Source organism: Lycorma delicatula, chromosome 12 (genome assembly GCF_047948215.1).
Source record: "Lycorma delicatula isolate Av1 chromosome 12, ASM4794821v1, whole genome shotgun sequence".
Classification (NCBI taxonomy): domain Eukaryota; kingdom Metazoa; phylum Arthropoda; class Insecta; order Hemiptera; family Fulgoridae; genus Lycorma; species Lycorma delicatula.
The window spans coordinates 997,788-1,014,494 of NC_134466.1; the positions used below are offsets into that span (position 1 = coordinate 997,788).

The window sequence follows — 16,707 nt, forward strand, 5'->3', positions numbered from 1 at the left end:
TTAACTCTTTAGAACAGTAAATTGATTTTTTTAATTAATTCCTTTACATAATAATGTTATCGATGCAAAAATTCAACCACACATTATTCATTAATTTGTAATTTCTAATTAACTAATATTCGAACAGGGTTGCTTAAAACACTTCAAAAACTTTGTCAATCTTGACTCTTTTCCAGCTACCATCAATTTTTGTTCTATCATGAGACAACCATCTTTGCACACCTCTAACATGCAATGATTCCAATCTATTGCAGCATTCTCCAACATTATTAAAAAAAAAGCTACAACATATAATTAAAAAAAAAATTATTTAATTAACTCTTATCTTGATTTCTTTATATCAAAACATTCTTTACTTTCAGGACAACCATCATAAATCAATCATTTAATCAATTTCAATTAAAAAATTACAGGTCAGGTATGGCAACTTTTTATACACTACCATCTGCAACCAGGCTAATGACAATGACTGTTAAAGCTCACTCTTTTATAATAACAACTCACTCTTTTATAATAACAAAAAAAAGTTAAAACATGAAACATTTGATTTTTATTTTTAGAAACATTATGATGAGATAATAATTTGATTTATCAACACATTTTTTTGTGTTTTTTTTTTAATGAAATTTCTGAGAGGCATGAGTTAAATGACCTCTCTAAACTCCAATTAAATTACTTCTGAAAACCTGCAATACACTGAAAGACTTCTTTTCATCTGTCCATTGCTCAAAGGTTAAATGTAATAGATAAAAATTGTACATATAATAAAGTTTTCACCGATACAATCGATAGATAAATGAATACATTCATAATAAATATAATTACCCAGGTCCAGGCCCACTAGATATGAGGTCAAAAACTTGTGCAGGATTTAATAATTGTTTAAATCTACGTAAAAATTTAACACCTTGATTATCGCCTGATTTAGAATTAACAAATACCAATAACGGTGAACAATCTTGTGGTCGAACAGCATCCCAAGCATCATCAGTTCCTAATAAAAAAATACAAACAAAAATGTATAGTCTACAATAAATAAATCACTCTATTACAATTTTTCACAAAAGAAACCAATTTGTCCTGAAATCCTGTATGTTTATATAATACAACTTAAAATAAATAAAATAATAAAAATGTATGTATGTTTATAAAATAAAATAATAAAAATTAGTACACTAGATATTAATTTAGACACAACTTTTAATAATTATAATCTTTCAGAGTGAAATGAAATGTACTGTTTTTAGTAATCTTCTAGAAAGCATATTGCATGAAGTCCCAAGTATTTTTTTTTTTTTTTTAATAAATACACAAAATATTAAAGCATATGTAAACCGTCTTTACTTACCAATACTGTGCAAGGCAGTTGGTGGTACAATACTGATACGACATGAGCCCAATGGGCAAACGACTGGATAATGAGGTCGGCAAGCAGTATGGACTGTTGCACGACACCATAAGCATCTCCAATCGCGTAATCTAAAAATAAATTATATTTTACTTCAAACAATGTAATGTTTTTATCTAATTCTTTTAAAATGCAAACTAGAATCTATCTAGTAACTTTAAATTTGGTATTTATAATTTCAATTACCTGCAGTTTACAGCAGTTTAAAAATATACAAAAGTTTCAACTTCCAGTAAGTGTTACCTGTAATCTCTGATTTTCATAACTATATATAAAAATTACATAAAACTATCAGATAGAATAATTATTACCAAAGATATTGAAAATGAAATTTAAGGAAAATTCAGTACTGTAGAATTGTTTCAGAGAATTTTAATTACAATTATTTAGAGGTACTGAGTGGAAATTGAGATACACTGCAAATGTAACTAGCAAATATTGAGCCACAGCAAATATTGATACACATCAGTCAAGAAATTACTAATTATTTAAAATTAATTTATAATGATGACTGTATGATGTACTTGCTAAATTCTTGAGATTTTTGGGTTCTAACAAAGATATTGCTACGGCATTTGCTTATAATTTTGTACTGGTTGTAAAACAAACTCGGCTGACTTGTGTTAATTTAAAACCGAGTAAAAATCCAGAATCAGATCATTTTTATTTACCTGCAGCAACTGCAGGTTGCTGCAGGTGATATTTATTACAAATAAATAACAAATCTTCTGGAACTGCTTCGATTAGAGGTTGTGATTTAAGAAATATTGCAGATAAAATTACCCCCTTATTAGTTAGATTTATAAATTTTTCCTTGCGGAACAGGTTTTTTCTTAATTTAATGAAAGTACCCACAGTTAGACCAATCTACAAAAATGGGGATCGTAGAATAAAAACGAGGATCATAGATTGTTAGGAAATTATAGATGAATAACTATACTAACAGTGTTATGCGAGAAATACACAGTAAATCATCTTAATAAATATTTGAATTATAATTTACTAAGTGATTGTCAGTTAAGGAGTCAGTAACCTGCTTGTAAATTTTTTTAATCTTATTAATGAATGCCTGGATGATAGAAATCATGTTTTAGCTGTTTTTGTTGATTTAAGCGATGCATTTGACTCTCTAATTCAGTCAGTCTTGATACAATGTTTGAAAGAGATTGGAATGGAAGGACCTTATCTTAAAATTATTTAAAAAGCAGAAAGTTTGTGGTAAAGATCGGTTCTAGACCGATTAGTTGAAATTGATGTTGGGGTACCTCAGAGAAATCATTTAGGCCCGACATTGTTCTTAATATACGTAGATATATATAACCTCTACCATGAACTAAAATACTGTAGTCTTCATCACGTCTTCATGAAGATTTTATTATTTTATGAAATGTACTCAAGAAAGGAAACTTTGCCTAAATAGATAACGGTTGTAGTTTACTCAGAACCGATCACAAATTTACTAATAAGCTTTTAATTATCAAAGCTTGTAATTGTAATTACACTATGAATAATAACGAATACGATTATAAAATTTTTCAAACGGTAAAGGAATTTAAATATTTAGGAATTACTTTAGACGCTAAATTAAAATGGAAAAGTCATATAACAAAACTACTAAAAAAAACTTCATATAGTTAGTAAATTTTGCTATCTCACTGGTATATTACTTTCCAAAAATTATGATTTTGTTTTATAAGTCAATGTTTGAATCATTAATTAGATATGGAGTCAAAGTATGAGGTTCAACATCAAATTATTTAAAGTTTAAATTAATTATTTAAACTGCAAAATAAAGTAACTAAAACAATTCTGAATAATGACCGCTGGATGATAGGAAAGAAAAATTATTTTAATGCTGCATCAACGCTATCGCCTGTAGGTTTTAATCGGTTAATATTGATATACGAGGTGCTACCCAAAAGTTCGGGGAAGTTTACCATAAAAATAAAATAGCTTACAATAACTTATAATTTCCACTGTCTCTTTCAAAGTAATTCCCTTGGGCATTGATACAGTGATCCCAGCGTTTTTCCCATGATTCCATGCAACCCTGGAAGTCTGCAGGTGTAAGTGTTCGAAGCACGTTCTGCATTTCTTTGTGTTAAAACGACGGTCAATTGAAATTTTATTTTCGGAAAGAGAAAAAAGTCGCACGTGGCAAGGTCAGGCAAATAGGGTGGGTGGGGAATCACTACCGTCTTTTTGGAAGCCAAGAAATTCCAAACGGCTAGCGATGTGTGTGCGGGCGCATTGTCATGGTGCAGAACCCAGCTGTTGTGCGCTTGTTGATGGTTTTCCTGAACGCTCATCGTCATCGACTGTCACTTGTCCGTCTTTGAATTGTTTGTACCCCAAAAATGTTATTTTACTCATACTAAAAGAGTACTTTTACTCATAGCATTGTCACCAAATGCTTCCACAAGCATGCAAGGGGTTTCTGCACCGGTTTTTTAAGCATGAAGCAAAATTTGATGCGGGTTCTTTGCTCTTTAAAATCTGCCGTTTAGAACTTCGCCGAAGCAGTAAAACACGACGTTACACAACCACACAAAAGTCAACAATGCAGCCTCTCACCGTCACAGCTGTTGGAACACTGATTCACAAAGAGTACTGTTAGCCACATCTAGCGACAGCAGGTCGTACCAGCAATGGTTCATCCTCGAATTTCAAATTCCCCGAACTTTTGGGTAGCTACTCATATGTTCCACATGAAAAATGAATTTAAAGCTAAAAAAAAATTATCAAACTAAATACAAAGATATGACGAATTACAAATTGTTTAAGAAAGAAGTATTTAGATGTCTATCCTCTGAAACTGTAAATATCTAGAATATCTGTTACTTAAAGCAACAAACAATTAAATCCTTTAATATTTTGTTACAATTGAAGCATATATTTTTACTACAATTACTTTGATGCCACTAAATATTTTTCATAATTAACAGTATTTTTATTATAAGCTTAGTAGTACACACACAATTTTGTTTTTTTTTCTTTTATAAAATAGTATGATATTATTACTATTTATAAATAGTAGATATTATTCTTTAACTTCCTTTTTTGGTGTAATTAATAATGTTTTCTGTTCTATATTTGTATTTTTAATTGTTAATGTATTTGTACTGTATTGAATGGGCAATTGCTGATAAGGCCTAAATCATTGGGGAGACCCAAATATGTAAAATAAATAATCAGTTTTTCTGTTCTCTTCTGTTCAGTTCAGTTAATTTTATATTTAAATTACCAATAAGTAAATAAATAATACAAAAAATATTATTATAATTATATCATTATTATTTTTTTTTAAGTTTTAGTTTTATTTTTTACTTTTTTTGTTTTTTTCTTGTTTTTATTTCTTGTATTTTTTATTTTTATTTTTCGTATTTGTACACCTGACTGTGTACAGATGCCTTGGCATCTATACAGAGTACTCTTGACACAGTGCTGAGTACTGTGTATGTGTTATTAACTAACCGGGTATTAAATAAATAAATAAATTCTATTTAAGAGAAAAATAGAAGAGAAAAAATTACCTAAGGACAGACCCACAGTTCTTAAAACAAACTCCACACTTTGATGAAACAGGTAAATTGCCTTCCATCCACTGATGAGGCATCTGGATACTCTGAGAAAATAAATAAAAATTAAAAAGTCAAAATGTACATTCTTTAATGTTTTCCAATATTAATTTAAAAAAGGGGGCAATTTTATTAAATTTAGATACAATTCATAAATTTATATACCTCCATTTAGATGGGCAATGTGTACATTGTTTTGACTAAACAGATAACATTCTTTTACAGAATACCATTTTATAAGAATCAAAATTTTACTGCATGAAAAAAATTAAAAATTTGACCACACCTTATAAGTAACAAACAATAATTCTATTTCAAAAGCAATTCTTAAATTACTAAGGTTTTTAAGTAATATTACAATATAATGAAAAATCTTTTGGATTTTCAAATATGGGACTTTAAACATAATATCACCGCTATAACTAAATTCTAAATATCTTAAAAACTACATTTCAACATAATAATCACCATGTGATTTATCTAATCATTATTTTTAATGACACTTTTTTTATGATTAATTGATCAATGAAACTCAAGACTTTTATACGGGTATAAATTAAGAAATAAATGAAGCGTACAAAAAATTCAGAGCCGAATTTAGATTTGAACTCAGAACCTTCCAAATGAAAAATTTCTCTAATAACTGCCAGTCTGATGTGGACAATTTGAAGTTATCCTCTCTTTATACAATTGCAGTATAAGTGACTTAAACCATTTTTGGTCATTCTCCTTTGACTCATCTTCTGGTTGTCAAGAAATTTCTTGAGATCTGTAAACAGACGGAAACTGCTCAGCCCTATGTCCAAACTTTAGGATTATGACTGTACTTGTGGGACAAATTATACTAACAATATTTCTGACAATCACAAAAATATCAATATCTATTATTTTTCTTGTAAAAAAAGTTGTATTGAATTTCTTGGTTTTTTGGGGGAACTCATATGTCAACATGGCAAACCCAAATTCCATTAGTAATGACAATTTTTTTTTAAAAAAAATCCTTTCCCTTCATCTCAATGTAAAAATTCCAAGGCTGCCTTCATGCATTTTGTTTTATATATTAGCAACATTTTTGGCCTCAAACACAAAATTTAGTAGTCCAAGTGTTCAGTCACAATTTCATAAAACAAGTCTCAAAATAAATCAGAAATTGTGAATCATCTACTAGAACAAGTCTTCTTTTCAACATTTCTCTGCAAATCTTCATTGATTACACACAGCCGGCGTCTACATTTTTGTAATCGACGCACTCGATTCTTCCATTAAACATACTAACCCACTTTTCACAACATTTTACTCATCTCATTCAATTCATAAACTTCACAAATCTAACAGTAAATTCCGTCACACTCTTTTTTTTTAAATCTGACTACTCATCATATTTCACAACAGGCAGATTGATAAACTGTTTTAAATATAATTACCGACACATAGTAATTACCAACATGAACACAAAAAACAAAATAGCTATGCTACTTCATTCAGGGAAAGAAGAAACTAATTATGCATGAATAACCTTTCATGCATCACTAAGTGATGAATAATCTTATGCATCACTAGGTGCATAAGAGACATGCATACTTGACATGTGTCAAGTATTTTAAGATTTTCTGGATGTATATCTTTTATAAGCAAGAACTCTTTTAATCAATGAATAATAATAATAGTAATAACAATTGTATATACATATATATATATATATATATATATATATATATATATATATATATTAACTTACGCCATCTTTTTCTTCAATAATATCCTTTCCAATACTAGCTAAAGTAGTCCACTTACAATTATTTATTGCTTTTGACAAACATCTTTTATGTATTTTAAATTTACAAACTTCACAACTAAATCCATGTAGGGTAACACCTATTAAAAAATTAAAATACATTAATTACTTATACTAACAAAAATAAATTTAAAAAAATTATTGCTAAATAAATTAGAAATATATTTAATATATGAAGTAGTTCAACCGATTTCATTTTGTAGATGATACGTAAACATGTTGAATGAATTTCTGCGATTGAAACTGAATGACTTTCAAGGACATGAAATTTGGTTTCAACAGGATGGTGCCACCGCCCATATGGCAAGAATCGCAATGGATGTTCTGCGAGAAACCTTTCCTGGACGTTTGATTTCCCAATTTGGCGACATTCCTTGGCCAGCGCGTTCACCTGACCTGGCTGTTTGTCATTTTTTTCTGCGAGGGTATCTCAAACATGAAGTCTTCAGTAGTCGACCACAGTCAATTGCAGAACTGAAGGAGGCCATTCGACAAGAAATTGAATCGGTTCCACAAATAATGATTGAGCGAGCAATGTCAAATTTTAGAATGAGGTTAAGTGAGTGTGGAGTAATGGAAAACATTTGGACGACATAATATTCAAAAACAAAAGAAATCTACGTAAGTAATTCACTATAAATTGCAAAAATTGATCTTTAATTTGATATATTAAATGTTTTAATAGTACGAAACACAGTTTAATTATTATCCCTAAAAAATTATCAGGTTTATATGCCAGACCCTGTACATGTTCAAAATGATGGTCTTCAGCATCGATACGTTTTTGAGTATGAGTCACGACTTATTTTTTGTGATGTGCAGAAAGGCCGATCAGGTGACCTTGCACAGCTGCAAGTGATGAATCGTCATGTGCTGGAATTGTTTCGGCATTCGCCAAAAAAATCTTTAAGACAAGAGTCACATGAGATTGGTCAAGTGCTAGTAGTGTTCAATGCATACTGTAGAAATGCAAGTTGCATGTGTACATTCCAAGGCTGGTGGAACAGCTAAGTGACAAAGACCCAGATCACACAGTACAATTTTGTGAATGGGTTCAGGGGATGGTTACACGTGAACCAGCATTTATGGATAGCACTGTTCGGTCAGATGAAGCACAATCCAATTCAAATTTAATTGAACTGTTAATAAGCATAATTGTGTGTACTGGGCTGAAGATAATCCCCATATTACTGTTGAAAAGGCTGTGAATTTGGCTGGTGTTAATGTGTGGTGCGGTTTGTCTCCGTCAGGACTCATTGGACCTTTCTGTTTTGTAGGTACTGTAAACGGAGAAAAGTACCCAACAATGCTAGCTGATTTAATTTTCTCTTCCATTCGTGCAATGTATGGTAATAACAGGTTTATTGTCAACAAGATGGCGTCCATCGCACTGTCACAGGGATGTGCACGCATACCAGGACCAAAATGTACCACACCAACGGATAGAATGCAATCGGACCAATTGAGTTTCCTACATGCTCTCCATACCTTATGCCACTTGATTTTTTTTTTATGGAGCACAGTAAAAGATGAAGTGTACCGTCATAAACCATGTAACCTGGAAACACTTTGGAATGACATTCAAGCGGTGTACACAAATCCCATTGGATACTTTGGTGCAAGCTACGGAATCAGTCATGACTCGTCGTACTCAGAAATCTATCCATGCTGAAGGCCACCATCTTGAACATTTTCTTTAACCACCATTTGGAACATTCAGTTTGACTACAAAGTAGACTTATTTTTGAAAGTGGACTGTAGTCTTACTTTTCCCAGAAATTTAAGCTTGTAGGTAAGAAAATACATTTTCTGACAGTTCAAAGTGTGTATATATTTTTTTGACACACTGTATATATATATTATTGTCGCTTGATTTATAGAAAAACAATTTTATGAGGGTAATCGAAAAGTAACTCAAATTTATTTATGAAAAGAAGATATCAGTACAATTACATTTTTATTATTTATAACTTAATTCTACACAACTTTTACCTATTATTTTATATAGTCTTTGTCAAACAGATACTTCTCATAGCATTTCATAAATTTAAGAATTATATTTTAATATTCTTCTATCTGTAATTTCAGCCACCTTTCTACACTGGAATACAACTCCTCATTGTATTTATTTTCATGAGGAAATGTTAATTACCAGGTGTGACATCTAGCCTTGAAATGTCACAATAAAGTTCAAGTTCAGCAAAATGCAGATGGGCATTGATTACACTGATCAATAAAATTTAATTTTTTGTTTGTTAAATGAGAGTAAATGGCTGATTCTTATAGTATTTTTTATGCCGATTTCATAAATAAATTTCAAAAAATAGATTTTTTCTATCGGACTCAGTTTTTTTTGTAATTTATTGTTTTGAAACAAAAAAACATATGGTGAACACAAGTAATATGACAATACATTGCATGCATTTTGTACTCACCTAAAATCAATTTCTTTTGGAATTTCTGCTGTTGAACTTTTGCTGCGGGTAGATCCTTCTTTAGATTCCAACAGTAGTCAGCTAACATTTTTGGGTTCCATTTTCCCTGGTATCGTGTTTCCATTGTAGATATCTCATGGTGAAAGCAGATTCACCATGTTCATCATTGATACCACCAAGATTGTTAGGGAAAAAATCCAAATGCGAATATAAGAAGAAATGGATTTTGAGTGACATGTTATACCCGAGTTCTCTGTAGTTACTGGCCTTATGATTTCCAAAGAAGTTGTTTACCATATTTTGAAATGATTTCAATGCAGTAATCTCCAAGTCATCAAAACATTCTTCAAACGCTGGATCACTCATTAGGTTTCTTATCTGTGGTCCAACAAATATACGTTCCTTTATTTTAGCATGCTTATATTACGGAATTTGTTTTTTAGAAACTGAAACCCTGCACCATTACGATCCATTGATTTAACAATATTTTTGAATAAACCAATTTTAATGTGTAGCGGAGCAAGATAAACTTTTTCTAGTTTCAATAATGCCTGACTAACAACGTTCTTCTCCCCTGCAGTCAGTATCTATCTGTTTGCCCACTGCTCTTTTATGTAATGGTTTTTTCCTATTTATATATATATATATATATAGTTTATAGTAAGATGAAAATAGTAATAATGCGTCATATTCTTGTTCATTTTAATTAGTGTGCAAATAATAAATATGATAACTAATGTGTAATAAATCAATGTGACAACAATTAAGGAACTGTAATAAATAAAGAAAAGCTATTTAGATGATAAATAATATAATAAAATATGTTCACAAAATGCTATGATTATGAAGTTCATGCATGATACCACCTGAAATTAAGAATGGTAGTTACAAAGAAAACTAAGCCTGGTAGAAGAATTCTGATTTCATATTTGAAATCGGCATGAAAAATACTATAAGAATCAGTTATTCACTTTCATTTAACAAAATCATTGTTGATCAGTGTTATCAAGAGAACAACACCAGGATCTCAACACGCACCAAATGTTTGTTTTGAATACCTCTTCTTAATCTTTTTTAAAGTTTTACAATATAATTCCATATTTACTGTGGTGCCACGATCTATGAAATCAACTGACCATTCTGAAACGGTTAACTGATTAGTCTTGATTACCTCAAACCATGTCATCAATCTTCTTTACCGGTTCATCAATCATTGCAGTTAGTCAACTACTTCTTTATTGTTCGTGGGCATTTCACACCATTGTGAACATTATATTCATTTCTAAACATACTGCACCATTTTCATTCATCATATTCTTTTTCTAAACCCTGATCAGTTGTCCATAGATTTCAACTATTTTACAATTCTGGCTAACTGAAATTTTATTCTAATCGTACTTAATAGCTGTTAGGATTAACAGCAGCAATGCATATTTTAAATTATTATTATTATATTGAATAACTATAAATATCTCTTTTTAACACAGATGTCATTACGTCTGGATGTACAGATTGTACATCCAGATGTAATGATACTAATGCTTTAAATGAATGTAATGACAACATAAGGTCTAATTACATCATTACCACCTAACACTACATTTAAAATGTATATTACTTTCCAGAGATTCAATAAATTATATAGTTAAATTTGTTATACTATATTTTGAATGCCATATACAAATGGTAGCAATGACCGGCTGATTTGTGTCATAGACAATTTCTAAAAGTGACAAAATGATTCTCAATAACAAATACCCTTCCATACCTGGCTTACTAAAAAGAGTGAGTTGTAATGTATGATTTTCTAGTGCCTTATTCACTGAAGCAAAACTTAGTGTTGTATATTAGCATTCAATGTCTACAAGTAACAGTTTCACTCTTGGTAATTATTTAGAAAGATGATGCGCATTCAAAAATCAATAATCTTGGCATTTGTTGTGTTTTCACCACACTGATTGTAAATACACAAAAAAAGTGTCACTTTATTGTAAATTTTGACTTATAAAGATTTTAAAATGAAACGTCAAAACCTATAGTGGTGAAGGTAATATATTGAATTTACGATATTTTTGCATTTACAATTTTTCTTTTACATATAATCCGTATCGAATGTTTACTTATTCTGAAATATACTTCATTAAAATTTGTGACTTCTGATTTTGGTTATTGATATATTGAAATGAAATGTTAATGCAATTAAATTACAAAAATAAAAACAAGTTTCTGAACTTCATACAATATCAGCAAACATAACATAACGATCGCTTTGCTTGTTAACCTCATCTAATTAACCTTAAATATTAAACTGGCCATTTTTAGGCCAATTATTTAGTCTGAAAATAATGTATATTATACTTGTACAGTAATGAATTAGCAAATTTTTGGTGAGGTACTGTGTAACTTACAAGGGACAAAACTCAAGTGAAAGACATCATACTGATGCTTTTTTTCAGGCTATATACAAGTAATTTCCATTACAATAGAGTATATAAAAATAAAGTTACTTTAATACAGATGTTTATGTCTAATTGACTTTTTTGCTTCTCATACATTAAGAAAAAGTAAAAACATTCATCGCTATTATTATAGATTAAAGATGTTAAAATTTAAGAACTGCAATACAGCAACAGTTTCTTTTCTTGTTTATTGATGCTTAACATGATAACCATAAAAACATACGGCAAGATTATTGACTTTTGAATACACATCATATTTCTCAATACATCACTCTCTTTACACAAGGACAGGACAATATCACATGTATATAAAATAATACTAACCAGCGCCTGTTTTACCTAATGTGTGTTACACACACCATAGTAAAAAGAAAGACTTTGATTGGTAGTGTAAAGCAACAAATTAATGTACCCCTTTCTCTTGTAAACAATTCTCTATATATACACTATCTCTAATCAGAGGTAAAAAAAGTATTTTTTATTGAAAAAGAGACAATTGCTTTTTTCTATGAGTAATTTGAATGGTTTGATGCACTTCTCTTTTCAATTCATAGTTTTTTGCATTAATCTTTTTTAATTTGCTATATAAATATATATATATATTTTTTTTTTTAATAATTACTTCATAAAATCTACCATCTTTTGCTTTTACATTTTTAACCTTTTATTCTTCCTTCTATTGTCAAAACAACTAACCCTGTTTAGCTATAATTACATGACCTACTAACCTATAAACTGTTCAAAGAGAATTGACAGGTAAAAGGTTATATATTAACACTCCTTTCAAATTTCATTCACCTTAACCCTTTGAAAACAATGAACTACAGTACACATACTTCAACAAATACATATGAAAATATGTATGATGAAAATACTTAAAAAATTTAAAAGCAAACATAAATTTTTTAAATACATACCTGATACAGCATCACCACATATATTGCAATAGACAGGTCTTGCATAGTGTGATGCATTCCAACTATGACATCCTGATAATAAGTGATGAAATTCTCGTGATCGCTGAAAATAAAATTTCTATTAATTTTTTTTTTACAAAATAACAAAAATTTCTAATAAGTTATTGATCACAAAGATGATTTCTTAGCAATTATTTTCAGTTCAAGCAGTTATTTCACTTATATAAATACACTCATTCAATCGTCCATTTCTAAAGAGCTACTTTAATTAAATCGTACAAATTTAAACTGGATATTTATTATGAAGAGGTTTCTAACTAGGTATTTCCTGATTATAAAAATAAAGTAGCTGGAGTACTGTTATGCATAATAACATTGAATTTAAAACTAATTATGGAAATAAAGCAGAGGGTGAATATAACATATGATGAATGGAGAAACTACTGCAATTGAATAGTTCTCTCTTTTTCCTGTTTAGCCTCCAGAACCACTGTAAGGTATCGCTTCAGAGGATGAATGAGGATGATACGTATGAAAAAATAAATGAAGTGTACTTCAGGGGATGATATGTCTGAATGTAAAAGAAGTACAGTCTTGTACAGTATCAGGTCGACCATTCCTGAGATGTATGGTTAATTGAAACCCAACCACTAAAAAACATCGGTATCCACGATCTAATATTCGAATCCATATAAAAGTAGCTGCCTTTATAGGATTTGTACTTAAAACTCTAAACATCAAAATCAGCTGATTTGTGATGAGTTCACCACTAGATCAATCCAGTGGGCTGCAATTGAATAGTCAGAAAAGAGCATCACTACTGAGGAAAGGAAGCCAAAACAATGTGATCAATCGATAACAAATTCCTTTAAAAAACTGACTGAAGATAATAATAACATTTTATTTAATTTTTTTGAAAATGAAGAAACAGAAAAGGTCTTGTATGATGAAATGGCAGGAGAAGAGACGTCTTTACAATATCAGTTTGTAATAACGTGATAAACCACATCTTAGTTGTTAAAGCACGATCATTTTGAACAGTAGAGAAGAATAATATACAGAAATAAAGGATTTGTAACCGGTCAGCAGTCTACTGATAAACTTTAGTAATCATCATACCAATTTCTAATACTAACCGACACAGTGAACATAACTGTTTCGATAAATACTGATAGTTAATGGTAGTCAACATGTTAATTTGCACGGTAGAAGATGCAGAAGTCTGAAAACTTATTCAAACTTACTGTTTTGCATCGATGTAATATGTTCAAATTTACAACAATGTTATGCATTAAATAAGCATATTGGTTTTAGGAAAATAATCCACCTCTGTATGGATCCCTTTTGTATGACACAGATCAAGTAGTAAAGCCAATGAAATACAAAAAAAAGTTCAGAACTTCTAAAACTAATCAATAACTTTCTTGGTAACATAAGCACTTTGTTTTTTCCTGGATTGAAGACCAGACAATACAACTTTATTAGATAGCAACATGTATTTTCACCAAAATTTGTGATGAAAGCCACAATCTTACTACTAGATGATGCCAATGTTTTTATATCCTTCCTGTCTGCTATTTCACTAGCGTCTATAATAAATTTAATGAGACGTCAGTACCATTTTAATTTTTTATACTTTTTTTTAATCACAGGTTGTGATTAAAAAAGTTTTCTGAATGATCTAATAAGCATATAAGGTTTCAGTGCAACAAAATTTCTAGTATTTGCGGTCTCATAAAATAATGGAATCAAAATTAGTGTTTTTTTTGGTCCTTTCAAAAAACTTTTTAAGTTATATCCTTCTTCAAATCTTTTTACCAATAAATTTGTAAATTCATTTCATCAATATTAAACAAAATTGCGTTAAAATATTAAAGATTATTGAAGGCAAACATACCTTTGAGTCTTCATTCGATAGTTTTACAGTGAAAAAATATTACAAGGCCGGGGTAGTATTTTATTTTTGCTATTTAACTGACATAAAACAAGAGATTAATATTTATTTTAAGATTCTGCCACACAGAACAATACAGTATTTACAAAAGATGTTTATCTGAATATAAGTAATTCACAACACGGACAACGGCCCATAGATAATCAAGATTTTGCTGAAATTATCTAGAATTAAGATAACAAATAACAAGTGGAAGAAATGAATACAATGCAACGTAATTATAAGATAAGTGTTGCACGTTTAAATAAATATACGTTCATTTACATTAACTTGTGTATATATATAAATTTAATAACAAATACAAAACAAGACATAAATAACAATATTACATTGATAATAATACACAATAACTGCCATGTCATTTGCAACACAACACTTCCTTATAGTGAATTTAATACAATATGTCTACCGAGAATAAATTGTGTAGCCAGTTACTGTTAATAATATGAAAAATTGGGGAGGCAATATATTATTATTAATGAAGTTTTTCAGTTACATTCCAGAAAACAGAAAACTAAAATATCGACATTAATCATAAGTTCTTATTCCCCCTTCCCAAGATAAAAGAAAAAATTACATTTATTTTATTTATATATTATTTTCATTTAAACTTGAAGAAAATTATAGAAAGAATCTATAACAACGATTTTATAAAAATCTATAAAAATAAAATAAATCTATATTAAATTATAAAATAGATTCCAATAAAATACGACAAATAAATGCATGTAAATTAACTTCATACTCCCATCCATATTAAATATGAATTCCTTACTAATGATTTTTTTTCATAATTTAATTTATCTCTATACTTTCATACCATAAGAAACAAATCATACATTACTTGTGTGTGTGCACGCACGCGCACATGAGCACACATACACACACAGAGAGAGAGAGATGCGCGCGCGCACATACACACAAAACAACAGTTTTCAGTTAATTTAAAAATATGATCGCTTATTCAAGTAATTGGGAAATTGTTAGAAAAACAATGTGGTGAAAATTGGAAACTTGTTAACTCTTTTTTTTTTATTACATCCCACCACTACTGGAATGCTTCATGATAACTTAAATATTACTTAATAATTAACATTAGCTAAATAAGGATTATTTTTCATTTGCAATGAAAACTTTTTCACTTGCCAAAATGTTACCGTTTTATTTTTTCATGAAATAGATTGTTATGAAAACAGACTGTTAATTTTTTACAGGGTAAAGAAATATTGCAGTAAGAGCAATTGCGTCCAAATGGTCACAATATGGATTTAATATTGTCAGCAAGACTATACTTACAGATCTACAATGTCAAAGCATGTAGACATGAAATTGGATTACGAAAAGATACATCCTCAACGGCGGTAAATTAGTACGTGAACAACCATGCTGTTCATCTGTTCACGCCAAACAAAACACAAGTGTTATGCACGGAGCAAACGAAAATGAACCCAGAATCGAGAATTGAGACTACGATGACTACCAATAAAAAATAAATTAAAAATAAACAGGTCAATAAAACTGTTGAAGTTGATCAACCACTTTTTATTTTTCCAAAGGAAGTATAATGTCAGAAAAGTTTACAAACAGCAATGAGTACACAACAGTGTTTTATATACATCACCGCTGACAGATCTGACACTACTCTGAGTAAATCAGGATATGATTTAACCTGGAATTATCATTCTTTCTGACCTATAGAAATCTTATTCAAAAACAGAATGAATTTGAGCTAATATATCGTCAACTACCGGGATAATTTTTTAAACCCCCAAATATATATAAATAATTTTAAGGGGAAAATATGCCATTGATGCTTACTTTTGTCTTAAAAATTACAACACGTAGATACTACCTCCATTACTAATACATTCTTGCAGCCTGAACTTATACTCTGTTAATAATTTTCTATTCTGTCAACATTTCATGATGGGTGGAATCACCGCATTTCTGTTTTGAATATTACAGTTGAAAAACTTAAAGCTTTAAATTCCTTAATTGCATTAGGTTTAGTAAAAATCTTATCGAGATGGGTGTGGAAAAAATCAAAACACGGATAGATCTAGCTACTGAAACATCCAGAAACATTTCTGTTATAATAATTAATGAATTCTTTGATGTTAGCGCTTATGAATAGTCTTGTTGATACCACACCGTTCCTGCA

At 29.8% G+C, this 16,707-nt stretch overlaps 1 protein-coding gene across 1 annotated transcript in view; it reads right to left on the bottom strand.

Moving 5' to 3' along the window:
- The window catches only part of LOC142333319 (diacylglycerol kinase eta), a 123,551-nt gene extending 107,147 nt beyond the window's left edge, over positions 1-16,404 (bottom strand). Inside the window, exons 1-6 of the mRNA XM_075380340.1 lie at positions 16,399-16,404; positions 12,593-12,695; positions 6,725-6,861; positions 4,942-5,033; positions 1,349-1,479; positions 826-994 (exon numbers count right to left, since the gene is read on the bottom strand). Coding sequence (XP_075236455.1) covers positions 826-994; positions 1,349-1,479; positions 4,942-5,033; positions 6,725-6,861; positions 12,593-12,695; positions 16,399-16,404 — 638 coding nt within the window. The remainder of the gene's footprint in view (positions 1-825; positions 995-1,348; positions 1,480-4,941; positions 5,034-6,724; positions 6,862-12,592; positions 12,696-16,398) is intronic.
- Positions 16,405-16,707: the final 303 nt, after the last annotated feature.